The following is a 16051-nucleotide window of genomic DNA, read 5'->3' on the forward strand; positions in this document are numbered from 1 at the left end:
TTACAATATAAATTGATTGCTTTTTTATTTGCAATTCTACGTTTAACAGCTAGGAAATGTTTTAAAAAATATTTTCATTATATGGTTATTTAAAATTTATCAAAAATATTTCATTTTAAATTCACTTGAAAATTGAATTTTTTAAAATTGCTTCGATAAAATTAAACTATTTGAGGAGCATTCTTTCTTAAGAAAAAAATGTATTACTGTAATGAAATTGAAATGAAGAAAATAAATTGCACAATAAAAAATTTCAATGCAAATATTGGAATATTATCATTTAATAAAAAGTATTTATTTGTATTTGTAAAGCATCAAAATGAAAACTTGTTTTGAAAACAAATACAACAAAACTTCAAAGTAATAAATATGAATAACAACAATAATAATAATAATCGCATTTTGATTGTTAAAAAATATAAATATTTTGAGAAAAGGCAAAAAAACGAAAAAATGAAAAAAAAAAAACAATCTATAATAATAACAATAGTGATAATAAAAATAATAGTAAAAAGGGTAATATTAGCAATGATAGTAATAATAATATTAATAATGAAAACAATGATAATAATAATAGTAGTAATAGTAACAATGATAGTAATAATAATGTTAATATTATTAATGACAACAATTGCAGCAACAATAACAATAGTGATAATAATAGTAATAGTGATAGTGATAATAATAACACTGACATTAATAATGATAACAATAACAGCAATAATAACAGTAGTGGTATTAATAATAATAATAATAATAGTAGTAGTAGTAATAATAGTAATAGTGACAATGATAGTAATAATAATAATACTATTATTAATAATGATACTATTAATAGCAATAATAATAGTATTAATAATAACGATATCAATAACATTAGTAATAATAATTTGTTTCTTTCTTTTGTCAAGAAGTATTATATAATTTATTTGCAAATGTTACGCAAAGTTCTGGATGTCTGATCTTTTGCTCATTATTCAATTCATATTTATTTTATTCTCATTTAAGTATTTTGTTATTGAATTATTATTCAATTACAAATGTTTGCTAATTTGCTTATTCATTTTATTTAACATCGCATTTCTAATCTGTTTGCTATTTTTTTTCATTTTATTTACTAACATTCTTTAGTGAGTTATTACTCGTAAATTTATTTCAATTTAATTAGTAATTACTGGTAATTTCATTTAAAGTATACATCAAAAAGAAAATGAAGTAATTTTCTTTTTGTTAGCTAAAAATAAAAAAAAAAAATGGAGAAACTTTTTAATATTTTAATAAATCAATAAATTAAATTGTATTAATTAAAATACAAATTTCTTCTAATGTTGTAAACAAATTAATTAAATTAGTAGTTTCATTTTGAGAAATAATTATTTACTAATCATCAATAAATAAAAGCAAAAATTCATTCAACAAAATAGGCGAAAATTAAATTAGCATTAAAGTTTTATCAGTATGAAAGCATTTGCAAATAATCAATTAATTGTCATTGTCAACATTATAGATAAATTGCGTAAATAAAAAAAGGGAAGGAGAGAGAGAGAGAGAGAGAGAGAGAGAAAGAGGGAAAGAGAGAAAAAGAAAAATTAATTATTTATAAGATTTTTTGCTTTAGCAAAGCAAAAATATCTTTTTCTTATCTTTCTTTTTCATTTTTCTTCCATTTAACAATTTATTTTTTATTATAATATAATTTTAAATTCAAAAAATGCAAAAGAATTAAAAATAAAAGTAAAAATATATATTTGCACTTAAAAATTGTATTAAATAATATTTTTAAATAATTAATTATAAATTACAAAATGTTAGAAAAGTTTTAATCATTGCAAATTATCTAATTCGAGAAATATCAAAAATTTTGATAAATTCTATAGATTAGATCAACAAAAAAGAAAAACTGGAAGGAATTATTTGCAAGTAATTAATTTGTGACTAAATTATTTTTTAATTTTCATTTTTCTAATTCGATTTTTCTAATATTAAATTTTTTTTTTTAAATGAATAACAATGTTAGAATGCAAATGATTAATATTTCACTTCGGGAAATAGTCGCAATTTTAAATCTTTTATTTAATTTTGAGAAATTTATTCAATTTTAAAAATGAACCAAAATATTTAAGAATTTGTCTATTTATTAGCTGGTCACAATTTACGGGCAAATTTACCCGGTACAATTTTTATAAAATAAATTTTTTTAAAAATATTATTTTCAAATTTCCATTTGCAATTTTTTTTTGTAAAATTTTTTTTTAGAATATAATTATAGAATTTTGTAACAATTTAAGACATCAGATGCTATCTAATTTGTTCAGCAATTAAATGTTTTTAATTAAAATGTTAATGGTATCATTTTTAATTTTTTATTTTTTTGAAAAATTTCATTATTAATTTTAAATAACGAAAAATTAAAAAAAAAAAAACTTATACACAAATTTAGTTTTGATATTTAATAATATATTTTGCAAAATTTTTTCTTCTCAAAAATTTTAAATTGCAAAGAATTGAAACGTTTTTTTTTTCTTTTTTCGAGAATTTAACTTTTTTAAATTTTTGCAATAAAAATAAAAAGTTGAAAATTTCAGCAAATATTTTCTATGATTTGACATCATTATTGGTTTGCTCAATGATAAAAATGATACCCTTGGGTATCACTTTTTTTTCGTTCCTATAAAATTCACAAAAGTTCATTGTTGTTTATAATTTTTAGCTAAAACAAAATCTTAAATTTAAAAAAAAAAAACAAGAAAAGATGAAAATTTGTTCTTTTGAATTTCACACACTTAATGCTAAACCAATTCTTTTTGCTAATTTCTCTTTCATCTATTCCGATTTTTTTGCAGTTTTTATTTTCAATTTTTTTTTTTTTTTTTTTTTTGCAAATTATCATTTTTCTAAATTCAATAATTTATTTTAAAAACAAAAAATTAATTAATGGTTTTTTTTCCTTTTTATTCTTTTAAATTATATATTTTAAATTGAATTTTAGTATACTATTTGATATGTTTTTAATTTGTTTATTTTAATTTCTGCATGCATTGATAATTTTCACTTTTAATACAAACAATGCTAACTAATTTGAATTATTTAATTTTTTTTTCTAAACAATTAATGTTTAATAACAAATGTTTAACTTATTTTAAATGATAATATTATGCGAAGAAAATAAATTATCTCTCTCTTTGTTTATTTATTACATTGCAACTCTGATTTTTATGATAAACAAAATTTGCAATTGAAGGAAAGCAATTTAGCGCTTTACTTATAAGTAATAAACAAATGAATGCATTTAGTTACTTTTAGTAAAATTCAAATTAAAAAAAAAAAGTTTCAAAATGATTAAAATAAATATTTTATCAGTGAAAAAAAAATTTACTTTGGAAAAGCTAAGCAAATGATATGATAAAAAACTCTGAAAATGAAGAAAATTTGCATAATTTCTTCTTTTTTTTGTTTATTATCATTATTGTCATTTGCTGAAAAACTAAATAGTAAAGAAATGTTATCATTCTATTATTATCATTTTGAATGATAATAATAGAATTATTTGTGATAAGCAATGTTTTTATATATTTATATTGTTGGATTAGTTAATTTTAATTGTTAAAGTAATTTTATCATTTAATTTAATTTAAAAGAATTTTTTAAACCAATCAAAAAAAATTTTTTTATTTACGATTACAATTAGCAATAAAAAAAATTGATAATTATTATCACATTTTATTAATGCCAAATTCTTGAAGGAATGATTTTAATTTATCATAAAAATAATAAAATATAGAAGCAAAAGAAGTGTAAAAAAGGAAAAAAAAATGATAGCTAAACAAATAAAATGGATAAGTAAACAAATTTAATTGATAAACAAATAAATAAACCGATAAGTAAACAAATTTAATTGATAATGAAATAAGTAAATTGAAAAGTAAACAAAAAAGAAAAAAGATAGAAGAAATTATCAACGAAAATAGTAGAAAGATAAATAAATCATTTTTTAATAATATTATAATATGCAACGAAAAATTATAAACAATTAATTGAATTGAAATTTTATCACTTTTTCAATCATAAAATTCGAAATTGCGTATTTAAAATTTTAAATTTATTGTAAAAGTAGCGAAATTTGTTTGAGGAAAAGAAAATAAAAAAAAAAAAAAAGAAAATTCAATAACAATTTTTTCAATTTTTGAATTATATTCATTTCAAATTTTTGAATTATTTTTTGAACCACAAATTTAATCTAAAAGAGAAAAATTTTAAGTTTAAAAATAAAAATTTTGAAAAAATTTTAATTTCATTTAAAATTTTTTAAAATCTCTTAACTTCGCTTTTCTACTAACTACAAATTGGTATGATAATTTATTTTATAATTATTGAAAAGGAATGAAAGAATAAAAACTTTTTAACAAAACATTAATATTAATTGCTTTACTATCATTGCAAAATTTTTTAATGGATCAAATTACACGTTTTTTTACGTAACCTATCACTTACGTGAGCTTTTTTCACGCAACCTATTACTAATTAATTAGATAAAAATTAGTTTTTTACATTTTTTACTTCTGTTTTATTTTAATAAAACATTCTATTAAAAAAAATTATAAGTTTATTAATTTTAATTAAAATTGCAAATAATAAGTTTTCAATTAAATTTATTTCAATAAATAATTTATTTCAAAATAACAATTTTTAAATAAAATAAAACTTTTTATATTTATTTTACTATTAATTTTGTTAGTTTAGAAAAGAATTTATACATATTTATGTATAATAAAAAATTTTCACTTTTTTTTTAAAAAAAAAAAGAATTTTTTTTAAATTAATTAATTCATCATTTTCTTTTCATTTTCTTTTACATACTATCATAGAATCATTTATTCTTTTAAAATATTTTAATACGTTTCTATTTACGTCATTTTGACGTAATTCTAGACATCTGAAATTTTCAAAAAAAAAAAAAAAAAAAAAAACAAAAAAGAAAAATAGATTATCGTTTTATTTTTTTTTTTTTTAAAAAAAAAATTTGACACATGTTTAATAAAATAAATAAATTTCGACAGTATCTAAGTTAAAGTAAAATAAATAAACAAATGTGTAAATATAATTTATGGAATATGTAAATTATTTCAAGTTATTAAATTATATTCTTAAAACTTTTCCCAAAATATTTTTTAAATTTTATTAGTATTAATTAATATTAAGTAGCCTATTTAATATGATATATTTTACAAAAATTTCTTTTTTTTTTTTAAAATAAAAAAATTTATTTAGAAATATTTGAATTATAAAATTTGCAATAAAATTTTGAAACAAATTTATAAATCAATTTCAAAATAGCATTTAAATTAATGATTGATTAATAAACTAAAATTTTTAGACAAGTTAATCTACAAAAAATGAAATGATTAATTGTAGATTAAATTTTTCAGAAAAGATAAAAAAAAAATTGAAATTGTATTTTAGTTTTGAAAGCATCTGGATTTAAAAAAAAAAAAAAAATTTTTAAACTTATATAAATATTACATATATGTATAAAAATACATTTCCAATTATTATTCTATTATTATTTTATTAGCATATTTTGATTAATTAATATCAAATTAAAAAAAAAAATAAGAAATAAAATGATTATTTTTAAAAATTTAAAAAATTTTATTTCTTTCAGTTATTTTCTTCTCTTTTCTATTTCGTTTTTCTTTTTTTTTTCTCGTAAAAAATAAAAAAAATATTACTTTTATTTCTTTTTTCTTTTCAATTTTCTACTTTTTTCTTCTTTTTCATTTTCTTATTTTTTTTAAAAAAATAAAAAAATGAAAAACATTTTTTTTTTCTTTCTTAATTTTGTTCAAATTGCCATAAAAAGAATTAGTGAAATAATAAAAGTTGCTTAGATGAGAAAGCTTTCTCAGCTATTTTCATTTAATCATTAAAAATTAGTTTTCCAATTTATCGTTTTGTTATTGTATAAATTTAAATTAAAAATAAAAAAAATAAAAAAAGTGAAAAGAGAGGAAAAGAAATGAAAAAAAAAAATTTATTTTAGAATTAAAAAAAAGGAAAAAAGAAAATTTCATTTTTTATTTTTAAATAATTCAAATAAATTTTTTTTTTTCATTTAATTTTGTCAGATGATAAAATAAACAAATTTTAAGGAAAAATTTAAAAAAAAATCAAGTAAAAATAGCAAGAAATGATTAATAAGAAATTTTAATTTAAATAATTTAAATGATTTTTCATTTTATTTTTTTTTTGTTAAATTTTTTTAAATGCTATTTGATCAAAATTTCTGATGTAATTGTGTTTGAAATTATTTTAAAATATTATTAATGCATTTATAAATTTAAAATATAAGTAATATCTTTTTTTTTTTATGAAATGTTTTCAAAGTTAAAATTTCAATTGCAAAAATTTCATTTTTTTTTCTTCGCCTTGTTTAAAAAGTTTCTTTTTAGAATAAAAATTAAACAAAATTTATACAATTACATTTTCTTTTTATTTATATCGTTTTTGTAATATTACTATATAACAATAAATAAATATCAAATTAATCACATTTAAGTAATATTTTATTAAGTTAATTAATTGTCAATTAATATTATTTTTTTTACATAAATTTTAATGCTAAAATACAATTTAAAGGTTTATTTCAATCAGATAAATTTTTACTTTTCAATTATAAATGGTACAAAATTTATGACAATTTTTAATCATTTTTATTATTTAATTAATTATTTAAAAAAATTTTTTTAATTGCTAATTATTTCTTTATTTTGTTTATAAAAAATTCTTAAAAACACTCCAAAATAATTATGGTAATTTTAAAAATTTTGCATCTTTACACATTTTTCACTTCTTTTTCTTCACTTTTACTAAACGCTAATCAGAAAAATTTGCCTTTTCCATTTTTTAGCGAAAAAAAAATCAAAAATTTAATATTGCCCAAATTAATTTTATAAGCAAATTATTTGCCCGAAAATTTTCTTCTTTTTATTGTATAAAGAATTTATGTAATTTAATGGAAATTTAAATAATTTCAATATTTCTAAATTTTGTTATATTTTCATGTTAGCTAAATTATTACATTAAATTAAAGAGGAAAAATAAATTTTAATTTAAAGTTTCTTTTTTTAATCGATATTTGCAAAGCTTAAGTTTATTTCGGTGAAAATGAAATCATTTTAAATTTATTATCAATTAATTTGCCTAGCTAATATTCTGATATAATTTAAAATTTTAAAATTAAACGATTTTCTGAGTTCCTCGAAAAGTTTTAAATGATAAATTTTTCGATATTTGTTTATCACTAATAGAAGCATTCAAGACAGATGCATTGTATTTTAAGAATGAAAATAAGAAATAGAAAAATAAAAGTGGAATTCATAATTTATTACTGTGTGCAAATATTCACTGAACAAATATGTAAATTAAGCAATTTTTCATTTCCAAATTTTCACAAATTTTCCTTCCTCAAAAATGTTTTAAGATTTAAAATTCTATATGTCATTCAAATATTAATTATTATTATTGTCACTGTCATTATTGTTGCCATTAATATTATTATTACCATCATCATTATTATTACTATTATGGACATTATTGTTGTTATTATTAGTATTATTATTATCATTATTAATATTATTAGTATTATAACTATCATTATCAATACTACTATTATTGTTATTATTATCATCATTATTAATATTATTAGTATTGTTACTATCATTATCATTTTTCTATTATTGTCATTATTATTGAATGTCATTACCATCAACACTAGTATTATTATCACTGTTGTTACTATTACTTACTATTACCATTATTATTATTACTATTATTATTATTATTATTATTATTATTACTATTACTATTACTATTATTCCTGTTATCTTGTCATATTGTTAATATTATTACAATTATTTTTGTTAATTAATTAATTATTCAGTTACTAATTATTATTCATGTTGATTATTAGGCGTAATAATCAATTGGAAATTATAATATTCGGAAATAAAAATTATCGTTTCATCTTTTTCCGGTTTTTTCTTTCTTTTTCATAAATTTGTTTTACCTTTCTCTCTCTCTCTCTCTCTCTCTTCTCTTCATTTCAATTTTTTTTCTTATTACATAATATAATTCTCTTTATCATATGCATGAACGCATGCATCAGAAAATTTAGATGAAGAATTGATGACAAAAAAATGTTAAATAAAATTAGCATCGTTGAAATAGACTTTCTCATTCTCGAAATACTCTTTCTTTTCCTATCTTTTCCGGAAATTTTTCCTTTGTTCCTTTTTTCCGGCAAAACTTTCAATCCTATTTTTGTCTTTTATCTTTCCAATATTTCAATTTTATTAATTTAAATAATATTTAAATTTAAACGAAATCAAATTGATTTCATTTAATGAATGTAATAAATTAAAAATAATAAATTTTTTGATTTTTTTTTTTTGAGAAAGAAAGAAAAAAAATTCTTTTAATTAAATTTCAAAAAATTTTATTTAAAATTAAAAATTCAAAAGTGAAAAATAAATGAAAAAGGCAAAAAAAAAATATTAACTACAGGTGCAAAATTTTTTTTTATTTTTGAAAAAAAGGAAAAGAAGCAAAAATAATATTTTTCACATAATGCATTCTTAATTTTTTTTTCTCTTCTTTTGCACATCATTAAAAACAAAAAAAATTAAAATTAATATTAAGTGAAAATCAATTTTAGCATCATTTAAATAAAATATTTTATGCAAGAAATAATTCTATAAAATATTCTTGAATTAATATTAAAAATTTAAGTGTAACTTGCTGTTCATTTTTTTTTTCGTTTTAATAAAATGAAATATTTCAAATAATGCAAATTGTATTTTTATTTTGAATGAAATGTTTAACAATTATTCGCTTTATTAAATGAACAATTTTAAAAGAATGAAGAAAAAGTGAACAAAGAATAAATTTATCATTCAATTTTCAATTTAATATTAATTTTTAAATTTTTGGTTTTTCGTTTTTATTTGTTTGTTTGTTTACTTTGTTTCAAAAAAAAAGCAAAAAACAAAAAGGACGATGGTTTGTTGTTTATAAATTAAAGCCATTTCATTTTTTTGGTTCGCTAATATATGCAATAATTAATTTGACAAAAGGATGGATTATATGCAAATTAAATTTGACAAGAAAATAAAAAGAAATTAGACAGATTAAAGGATGAAATGATAATCTCATGAGACTTTTGTTTTTCGTTCATTTTTAATTTTTTTCTTTTTCCTCTTTCAGTGAATTTGTTTATTTCTCTTTCTCTTTTTTTGTTGTTTTTGTTTTTGTTTGTTGTTTTTTATAAGTTTTAATTTTAACATATTTAGGAAAGAATTAATGATAATACAAATATGTAATAATTTTATTTTTTTTCCTTTTTCAATGAATTTGTTTACTTGTTTACTCTTTTTCTCTTTTTTTTTTGTTTTCGTTTTTGTTTGCTTTGTTCTTTGGTTATATAAGTTTTTTTTTTAAACACATTTAGGAAAGAAATAGCGATGTGATATTACATATATAATTAATTTTAATATAACAATAATTTATTTAATTTTTATAATTTTTTTTTTACTTTAATTGTGTAATTTGTTTACTTTTTTGATTTTTTTTTTGAACTCTTTTTTGGAATTATATTATTGTAATATGGAATTTTAAAAGCAAAGAAAAAAGTAAACAACCACAAAACAATTGTTTATTAAGAAAATAAATTTTTTTGAAAATGAATATTTGGTAAAAACTAAATTTGAAAATAAATAAATTCGAAATCTTTTCTGTTTTGTTTTTGAAAAAATCATAATTGTTGTAATTTATGGCATTGATAAAATGATTTCGGACTGGAAAAATGTTAGAATTTTTTTTTTTAAAACTATGACGTAAATATTAATTAAGAATTTTAAAAGCCTAAAAAGATTTGAAAAAAAAAAATTATTGGTGAAATATAAACTTTGTAATTTTTTTTCTCTTTTTTAATGTCACTTCAGTCATTTCATTTTTTAATAATGTTATTATAGCTTAGCATTGTTTCACTTAAATATTAATAATTTCAAAATTAAAATATTCACACTAAATTAATTTAATTTTAATACACATTGTCTTAATAACTATAGAATTTTGTTTATTTTAGTGACGTTAACATGGCATCAAAATTTAAACTCGAAAAAAATAATTTCAAATTTTTGAAATTGATGAAATGATGTTATTTGTAATTTTGCCTATCTATCATTTCACATCTTTTAAGTTATTAGTTTAATCACTAAATTTTGCTCTGAAATTCAAATTATCTAATCTCTTTTTAATAACTGCAAATAAAAATTTTAATTTCATCATTGAATTGCTAATTTTAATTTGAATTTTTTTTCTTTTTTTTTTTCAAAAAAAAAAAAAAAAAAAACATTTAATATTCGAAAATTGTTCGTCTAATTTTGCACTCATTCATTTAGGATTTTTTTTTTTATTTTCGTCTATTCAAAAACAAACAAACAAAAAAAAAAACCAATTTCATTTGAAGATAAAATGCATCACAGCAAATTTATGTTTTTTTTTTTTCTCGAGAATGACAACTTCTGTAACTATTGACAAAATGTTTCCCTTTTTTCCTTTTTTTTTTATTTTGAAAAAAATAAAAAAAGAGAAAGTCATTCTCAGATATTTTGAGAATTGTTTTTGCTCTTTTAGTCCATTTCTAAATATCTTTTTCTTCATTCTTACTTCTTCTTTTTCTCTTTTCTTTCCCTTTTACCCTTTTTTTTTGCTTTAGCTTAAATTTAGATTTTAATTTTTGAAGTTAAAAAATGATTAATATAATGAATAAAAGTAGTAAGTCAAATTTTTTTGGTTTTATTTAGCATTTTTGATTTTTTTTTTTTTATACAATAAGCATTGTTGTTTTAATTACTACTGCAAACTACTGTCATTAATATTTTTATTATTATTATCATTATTACTATTATTATTATTAATTTTAATAGTATCATTGTTATCGTTATTATTACTATTATTATCACTTTATCACAAAAAAATTAAGTTATTAACCATTGACGTTATTAACTAATTAATTAAAAATTAAATTATCATTATTTTATTATTATTATTATTAGCACTATTATCAGTTTTATTATTACTATTGATTTAATGTTATTAACTAATTAATTAAAAATTTCAACCAGAAAATTTTTCATAAAGACTATCTAAATTAATATAAATAATACATTTTAAGGTTTAATTTATTTAAAAAATAATGAAACTCAAGATTTGATGTTTTAAAATCAGAAGAAATTTATAACTAAAATAGGATAAATTTATTTTAAAATTTAATTTAAATGAAATTCACAATTTATTTTTACTAATAATGAATTTTTTTTTTCTGTGAACATATAAATGTTAATGTTTTCTTTTTTATCATAAACGTTCGTCTTGTAAAATCATTTTTAAATAATGAATATTTATTGATGAAAAAAAAATTGCTATTAAATTTAATTTAGTAGGGAATTTTAAAATTCAATTTAATATATACATATACAAAAATTTATTCAATTTTCTTTTTCTTTTTTTTTTTGTTACACATCAATTGCAGAAATAATTTGAACAAAAAAAAAAAGTGAATAAATAAATAAGGGTTATCGTTTTATTTTATATTTTATTTTGTTGTTTAAATTAAAAATATTAATTTTTACATTAATCATTTAAATCATTAATCAAATAAAAAATCAAAAAATAAAAAAGGAAAACATTTCACTCATATAATTAAAAAACTAAATTTCACACCTAAAAAAACAAAGAAAACGATTTACATTTAAATAAGTTATTTTTAATTAATTTTATTTTTTCGTCTTTTATTTTTTTTTTATTTCATTTTTTTGTTTTTAAACATTTTTTGATTAAAAGATAAAAAAAAAAAAATGGGCAATAAAGAATCAACAAATCAACATGATGGAGCTAAAATATCTCGTCAAATGTCACATAAACGACATTCACATACGATGTCACCGTCACGAACACGAAGTGAATCAATTCCACATCCACAAAGGTATTTGCTAAATTAAATTAATTCATTTTAATTATTTCATCTTTTTTTAAAAATTTTTTTTTATCAATTATAATTTTTTACAATTGATCCTTTTTCCTCATTTTATTTTAATTTTCTCACTTATTCATTCAATTTTTTTTTTTTTTTTTTGGTATTTAATTTTTTTTAAAAAGAAAAAAAATTTGTTTAAAATTTTAATTTTAAATTTGTTAGATAAAAATATTAAAAATTTCAAAAAATTTCATCTTATTAATAAATTTGTTCTAACAAAAAATAAAATTTATACTAACATTTAATATTTAATATTTAAAAAAAAAAAGAAAAAGGAAAAGAAAATTGGTGAATGTTTTGTTGAAAATTTGTTACACAAATATTTTTTCTTTCAATTAGTATTTTTTGAAATTATATGCAAAAAAAAAAAAAAGTTAAAAAAGGGTAAAATATTTTGTTAAGCTTTTTTGTTTTGTTTCAAATTCAATAAAAATAATAAAATAGAAAATGAGAGAGAGAGAGAGAGAGAGGGAGGGAGAGAGAAAGAAAGAAAGAGGAAATGAGTGAAGAAGAAAAAGTTAATTACAGTATCATTTAATAGCTAAATGTCATCATATTATCATTATTTTTTTATTTTTTTCATTACATTCTTTAAATGATTCCTAAAATGGCAAAAAAAAAAATTTTGTTTAATTTTATGAAATTTAATCAATTATTTTAGGACTAAAAAAAAAAGAACGAAGTATTATTATCACTCATTTCTGTGTTTTTTTTTTTTTGCAATAATATAAAAAAAATTTTTTTTTAATAGAATTTATAATTTTTTTGATGCTTCATTTTTTATTCCAATTAAATTTGATTAAATGTTTTATATTTTTTGCATTGCAATATTTTAATTTTTTAGTTTTAACTTTTGCTTTAATTAAATTAAATTTTCTCATTCCTTACTTCGCTAAAAAGAAAAATGTAGAGAAGAGCAAAATAAGAAAGAGAAGGAAGTTAGACGAGAAATTTAATTACATATATTTAATTAAGGTAAGGTAAGGTAAGGTAGGGTAAAAGTTTTTATTTTTTTTAGTTAATTAAGTAAATTTTTAAAGATAATCTAATTTAATGCAAAAGTTTAAATTCTTTTCATTGCTTTTTTCGTCTTTTCTTTTTTTTTTGTTAATTGATTTTGTTAGCTAATGAAAAAATAAAAAAAGAAAAAACGATGACAGAATTAAGACAATTTCATACTTATTTTTCTGCAATTGTACAATTTAATTTTAATTTTATAAAAAAAATATTAATCCAAAATTTTTAATGATGTCAAAAAAAGTTGAATAAACTTTTAAATTTAAAATAAATTTTAGCTCACGCAAATTGTCAAGTTTTCGAAAAGAGGAAGAATTGGAATCACCAATTGTTTCATTTGAAAAAAATCGTAGCAAATCATTTCGTGCATCTTCTGGACAACCAAGGTATTTGAAAAAAAAATTTCTTTTTTCTTTTCGACTATATTTCAAAAAAATAAACAAACAAAGAAATACTTTAATAAATGAAATTAATTTTAAGTAAATAAAAACTCAAAGTATAAATAAATATAGGTTTTATCTAATTTCAAGTATTATTTATATTGTGATTAGTTATAAATTGTATTTTAACAAATATCTTAAACAATTATTTTATGCTAATTTATTGTCTAACTTAATTCTAATTTTTTTGCATTAATTTATGTCTAACCTAATTTTAATTTTTTTATATTAATTTATGTCTAACCTAATTTTAATTTTTTTATATTAATTTATGTCTAACCTAATTTTAAAAAATAAATGTATTTAACTAATAGCATCAATTAATGCTACTAAATTAATAGACTTGGTTTATTTTAATCTTTAAAAAATATTACTTTTACCACTTTTTTTCTCATTTCCTTTTTTTTTTAAATTTTTAAGAAAATTTTATTAATACTGTAAAAATTAAAAAAAAAATTAAATTTATACCAAGTTTTTCATGTAATTTTTTATTCATTTTTTTGCACAAAAGAAAAAAAATTTTTTTACAATTCAAAATTTTATAATTATTTTAGAAACTAAATATATTATTATATATATATATAAATTTTATCATTTCAAATGTTTCAGCTGTCACAAAAAAAAAACCTTTTGAATGTTTAAAGTTTAAATTAAGAATTTGATATTTAATGTTTAAATTTATATTTAAATGTCTTCTAAATTAAAATTGCAAAAAAGAAAGAAAAGTGAAATAATTTATGTTAAATCATAAATTTAAAAAAGTAATTAACTTTTTTGTCCTTTTTTCTTCATTTCTGTTTTTCGTTTTCTTTTTCATTTTTTTTTTTAAATTAAAATTACAAAAAAAAAAAAAAAAAATGAAATAACTCTTTTATAGATATATGGATGGTAGCAGACGGCGGTCAAATATTTGTGAAATTACGGGTTTAAGCGCACATCAAAAAGCAATCTTAACAACAATGTGGCGTCAATTACCACGTGCGTTAGTGTTTGATCTCGGAAAACGTGTCTTTGAGGTAGTCTTTGAACGTGACCCAAATTTATTGGTGGTAATTAATTTGGAACATCTTCAATGCACTAATCAATGGCAAGAACATGTAAATTTTCGAACACATGCACAGGTGAAATTTAAATATTCGCTTTTTTTCATTATTTAAATGAGAATTTTAAAAATAAAATTTTATTAAAGAAGGAAAAAAAAAGGAGGGCAAAAATTAATGAAAAATGCATTAGAAATAATTGTAAAAGAAAAAATCAAAATGTTAGTAAGCGAAATGAGCTAAAAATAATAGAAGAAATAAAAATATCATAAAGTAAAATTTGAAATTCAGTAATTCTTTTATAAATTTTATCTAATTTTTTTTTTCAAATTCAGCAATTTTATAATAAAATTTTAAATTCAGTAATTATTTTATATTTTATTAAATAAATAAATAAAGACATGCGAAAAATAAGCATTTTAATTGATGTAAAAAGTAAACTTTTTTAATACTTTAAAACCTTATTAATTAAATTACATATTTTTTTAACTATAACGAAATTTAAATATGCAATGACTGAAATCGATAATCAATTAATCGAATTAATTAATAATTGAATTAATATATCATTATTAACAATAAAGAATGAATAAAATATGTTATTGTGATTATTTGATTACAATTATTATCAAATGTTAATTTGTCTTTTTCATTTCTCTTTTTTAATTATTAAATGAAAAAAAAAAAATGATTTTAAGGCATTTCAAAATTTATTTATTATTATTTCTTTTTAACTTATGTTAACTTTCAAAAGCATTTTAACAATTACTTTTTTGTAACAAAAAAATTTTTTTTTGTGATTTTCTAAATTTTTATGAAAAAATATCAAATTTAAACAATTAGAAAAAAAATTAGAATCCTATTAAAAATTATGATTTAAATCTAAATTCTATATTGATATACATATATACTATATTACTTTATTCGATATTTAATATATTTGACAATTGATAATTTCATCTTTCTAAATATCAATTGAAAAATATGTATTTTTTCTTGAAATTAATTTTTTAAAATATCAAAATTTTAACAACAGTTTTTATTATTAATTAAAAAAAAAGTTCCTGAAATAGCAACAAAAGTAGAACTATTAAATTTCCTTCTTTATTTAAAGTAAATAAAAAGAATTTATTTTTTAGGAGTGAAAAAAAAAAAAGCAAAATATTAAATTACTAATACATTCTTTTATTCCATTAAATATTTATTTTCACTTAACAAAAAAGAAACAAAAACCGAAATTGTTTTTTTTTTTTCTCTCATATTTTTCATTTATTTCTCACATTCATTTTGACTTTTAATTTTAATAACAAAAAAGAAAAGAAAAGTCAAATTTCTCATAGATTTATTTAGTTTTCTAAAAAAAAAAAAAATTTTCTAAGCGATATGAAATTTTCATAAATTACATAATTAATGGATAAAAAAACATAATTTATTCTAAATAAAATTTTATTTTCATGTTA

General features: G+C 17.5%; 1 protein-coding gene across 1 annotated transcript in view; it reads left to right on the forward strand.

Annotated features, from left to right (window-relative positions):
• Positions 1-11915: 11915 nt before the first annotated feature.
• The window catches only part of Bm17783 (Uncharacterized protein), a gene marked incomplete at both ends in the record, with an annotated part of 5511 nt that continues 1375 nt past the window's right edge, over positions 11916-16051 (forward strand). The window contains 3 exons of the mRNA XM_043082236.1: positions 11916-12043; positions 13390-13497; positions 14429-14672. Of these exons, the coding sequence (XP_042938170.1) occupies positions 11916-12043; positions 13390-13497; positions 14429-14672 (480 nt within the window). The remainder of the gene's footprint in view (positions 12044-13389; positions 13498-14428; positions 14673-16051) is intronic.

The sequence above is a fragment of the Brugia malayi genome (genome assembly GCF_000002995.4).
Source record: "Brugia malayi strain FR3 genome assembly, contig: Bm_v4_Chr4_scaffold_001, whole genome shotgun sequence".
NCBI classification, from domain to species: domain Eukaryota; kingdom Metazoa; phylum Nematoda; class Chromadorea; order Rhabditida; family Onchocercidae; genus Brugia; species Brugia malayi.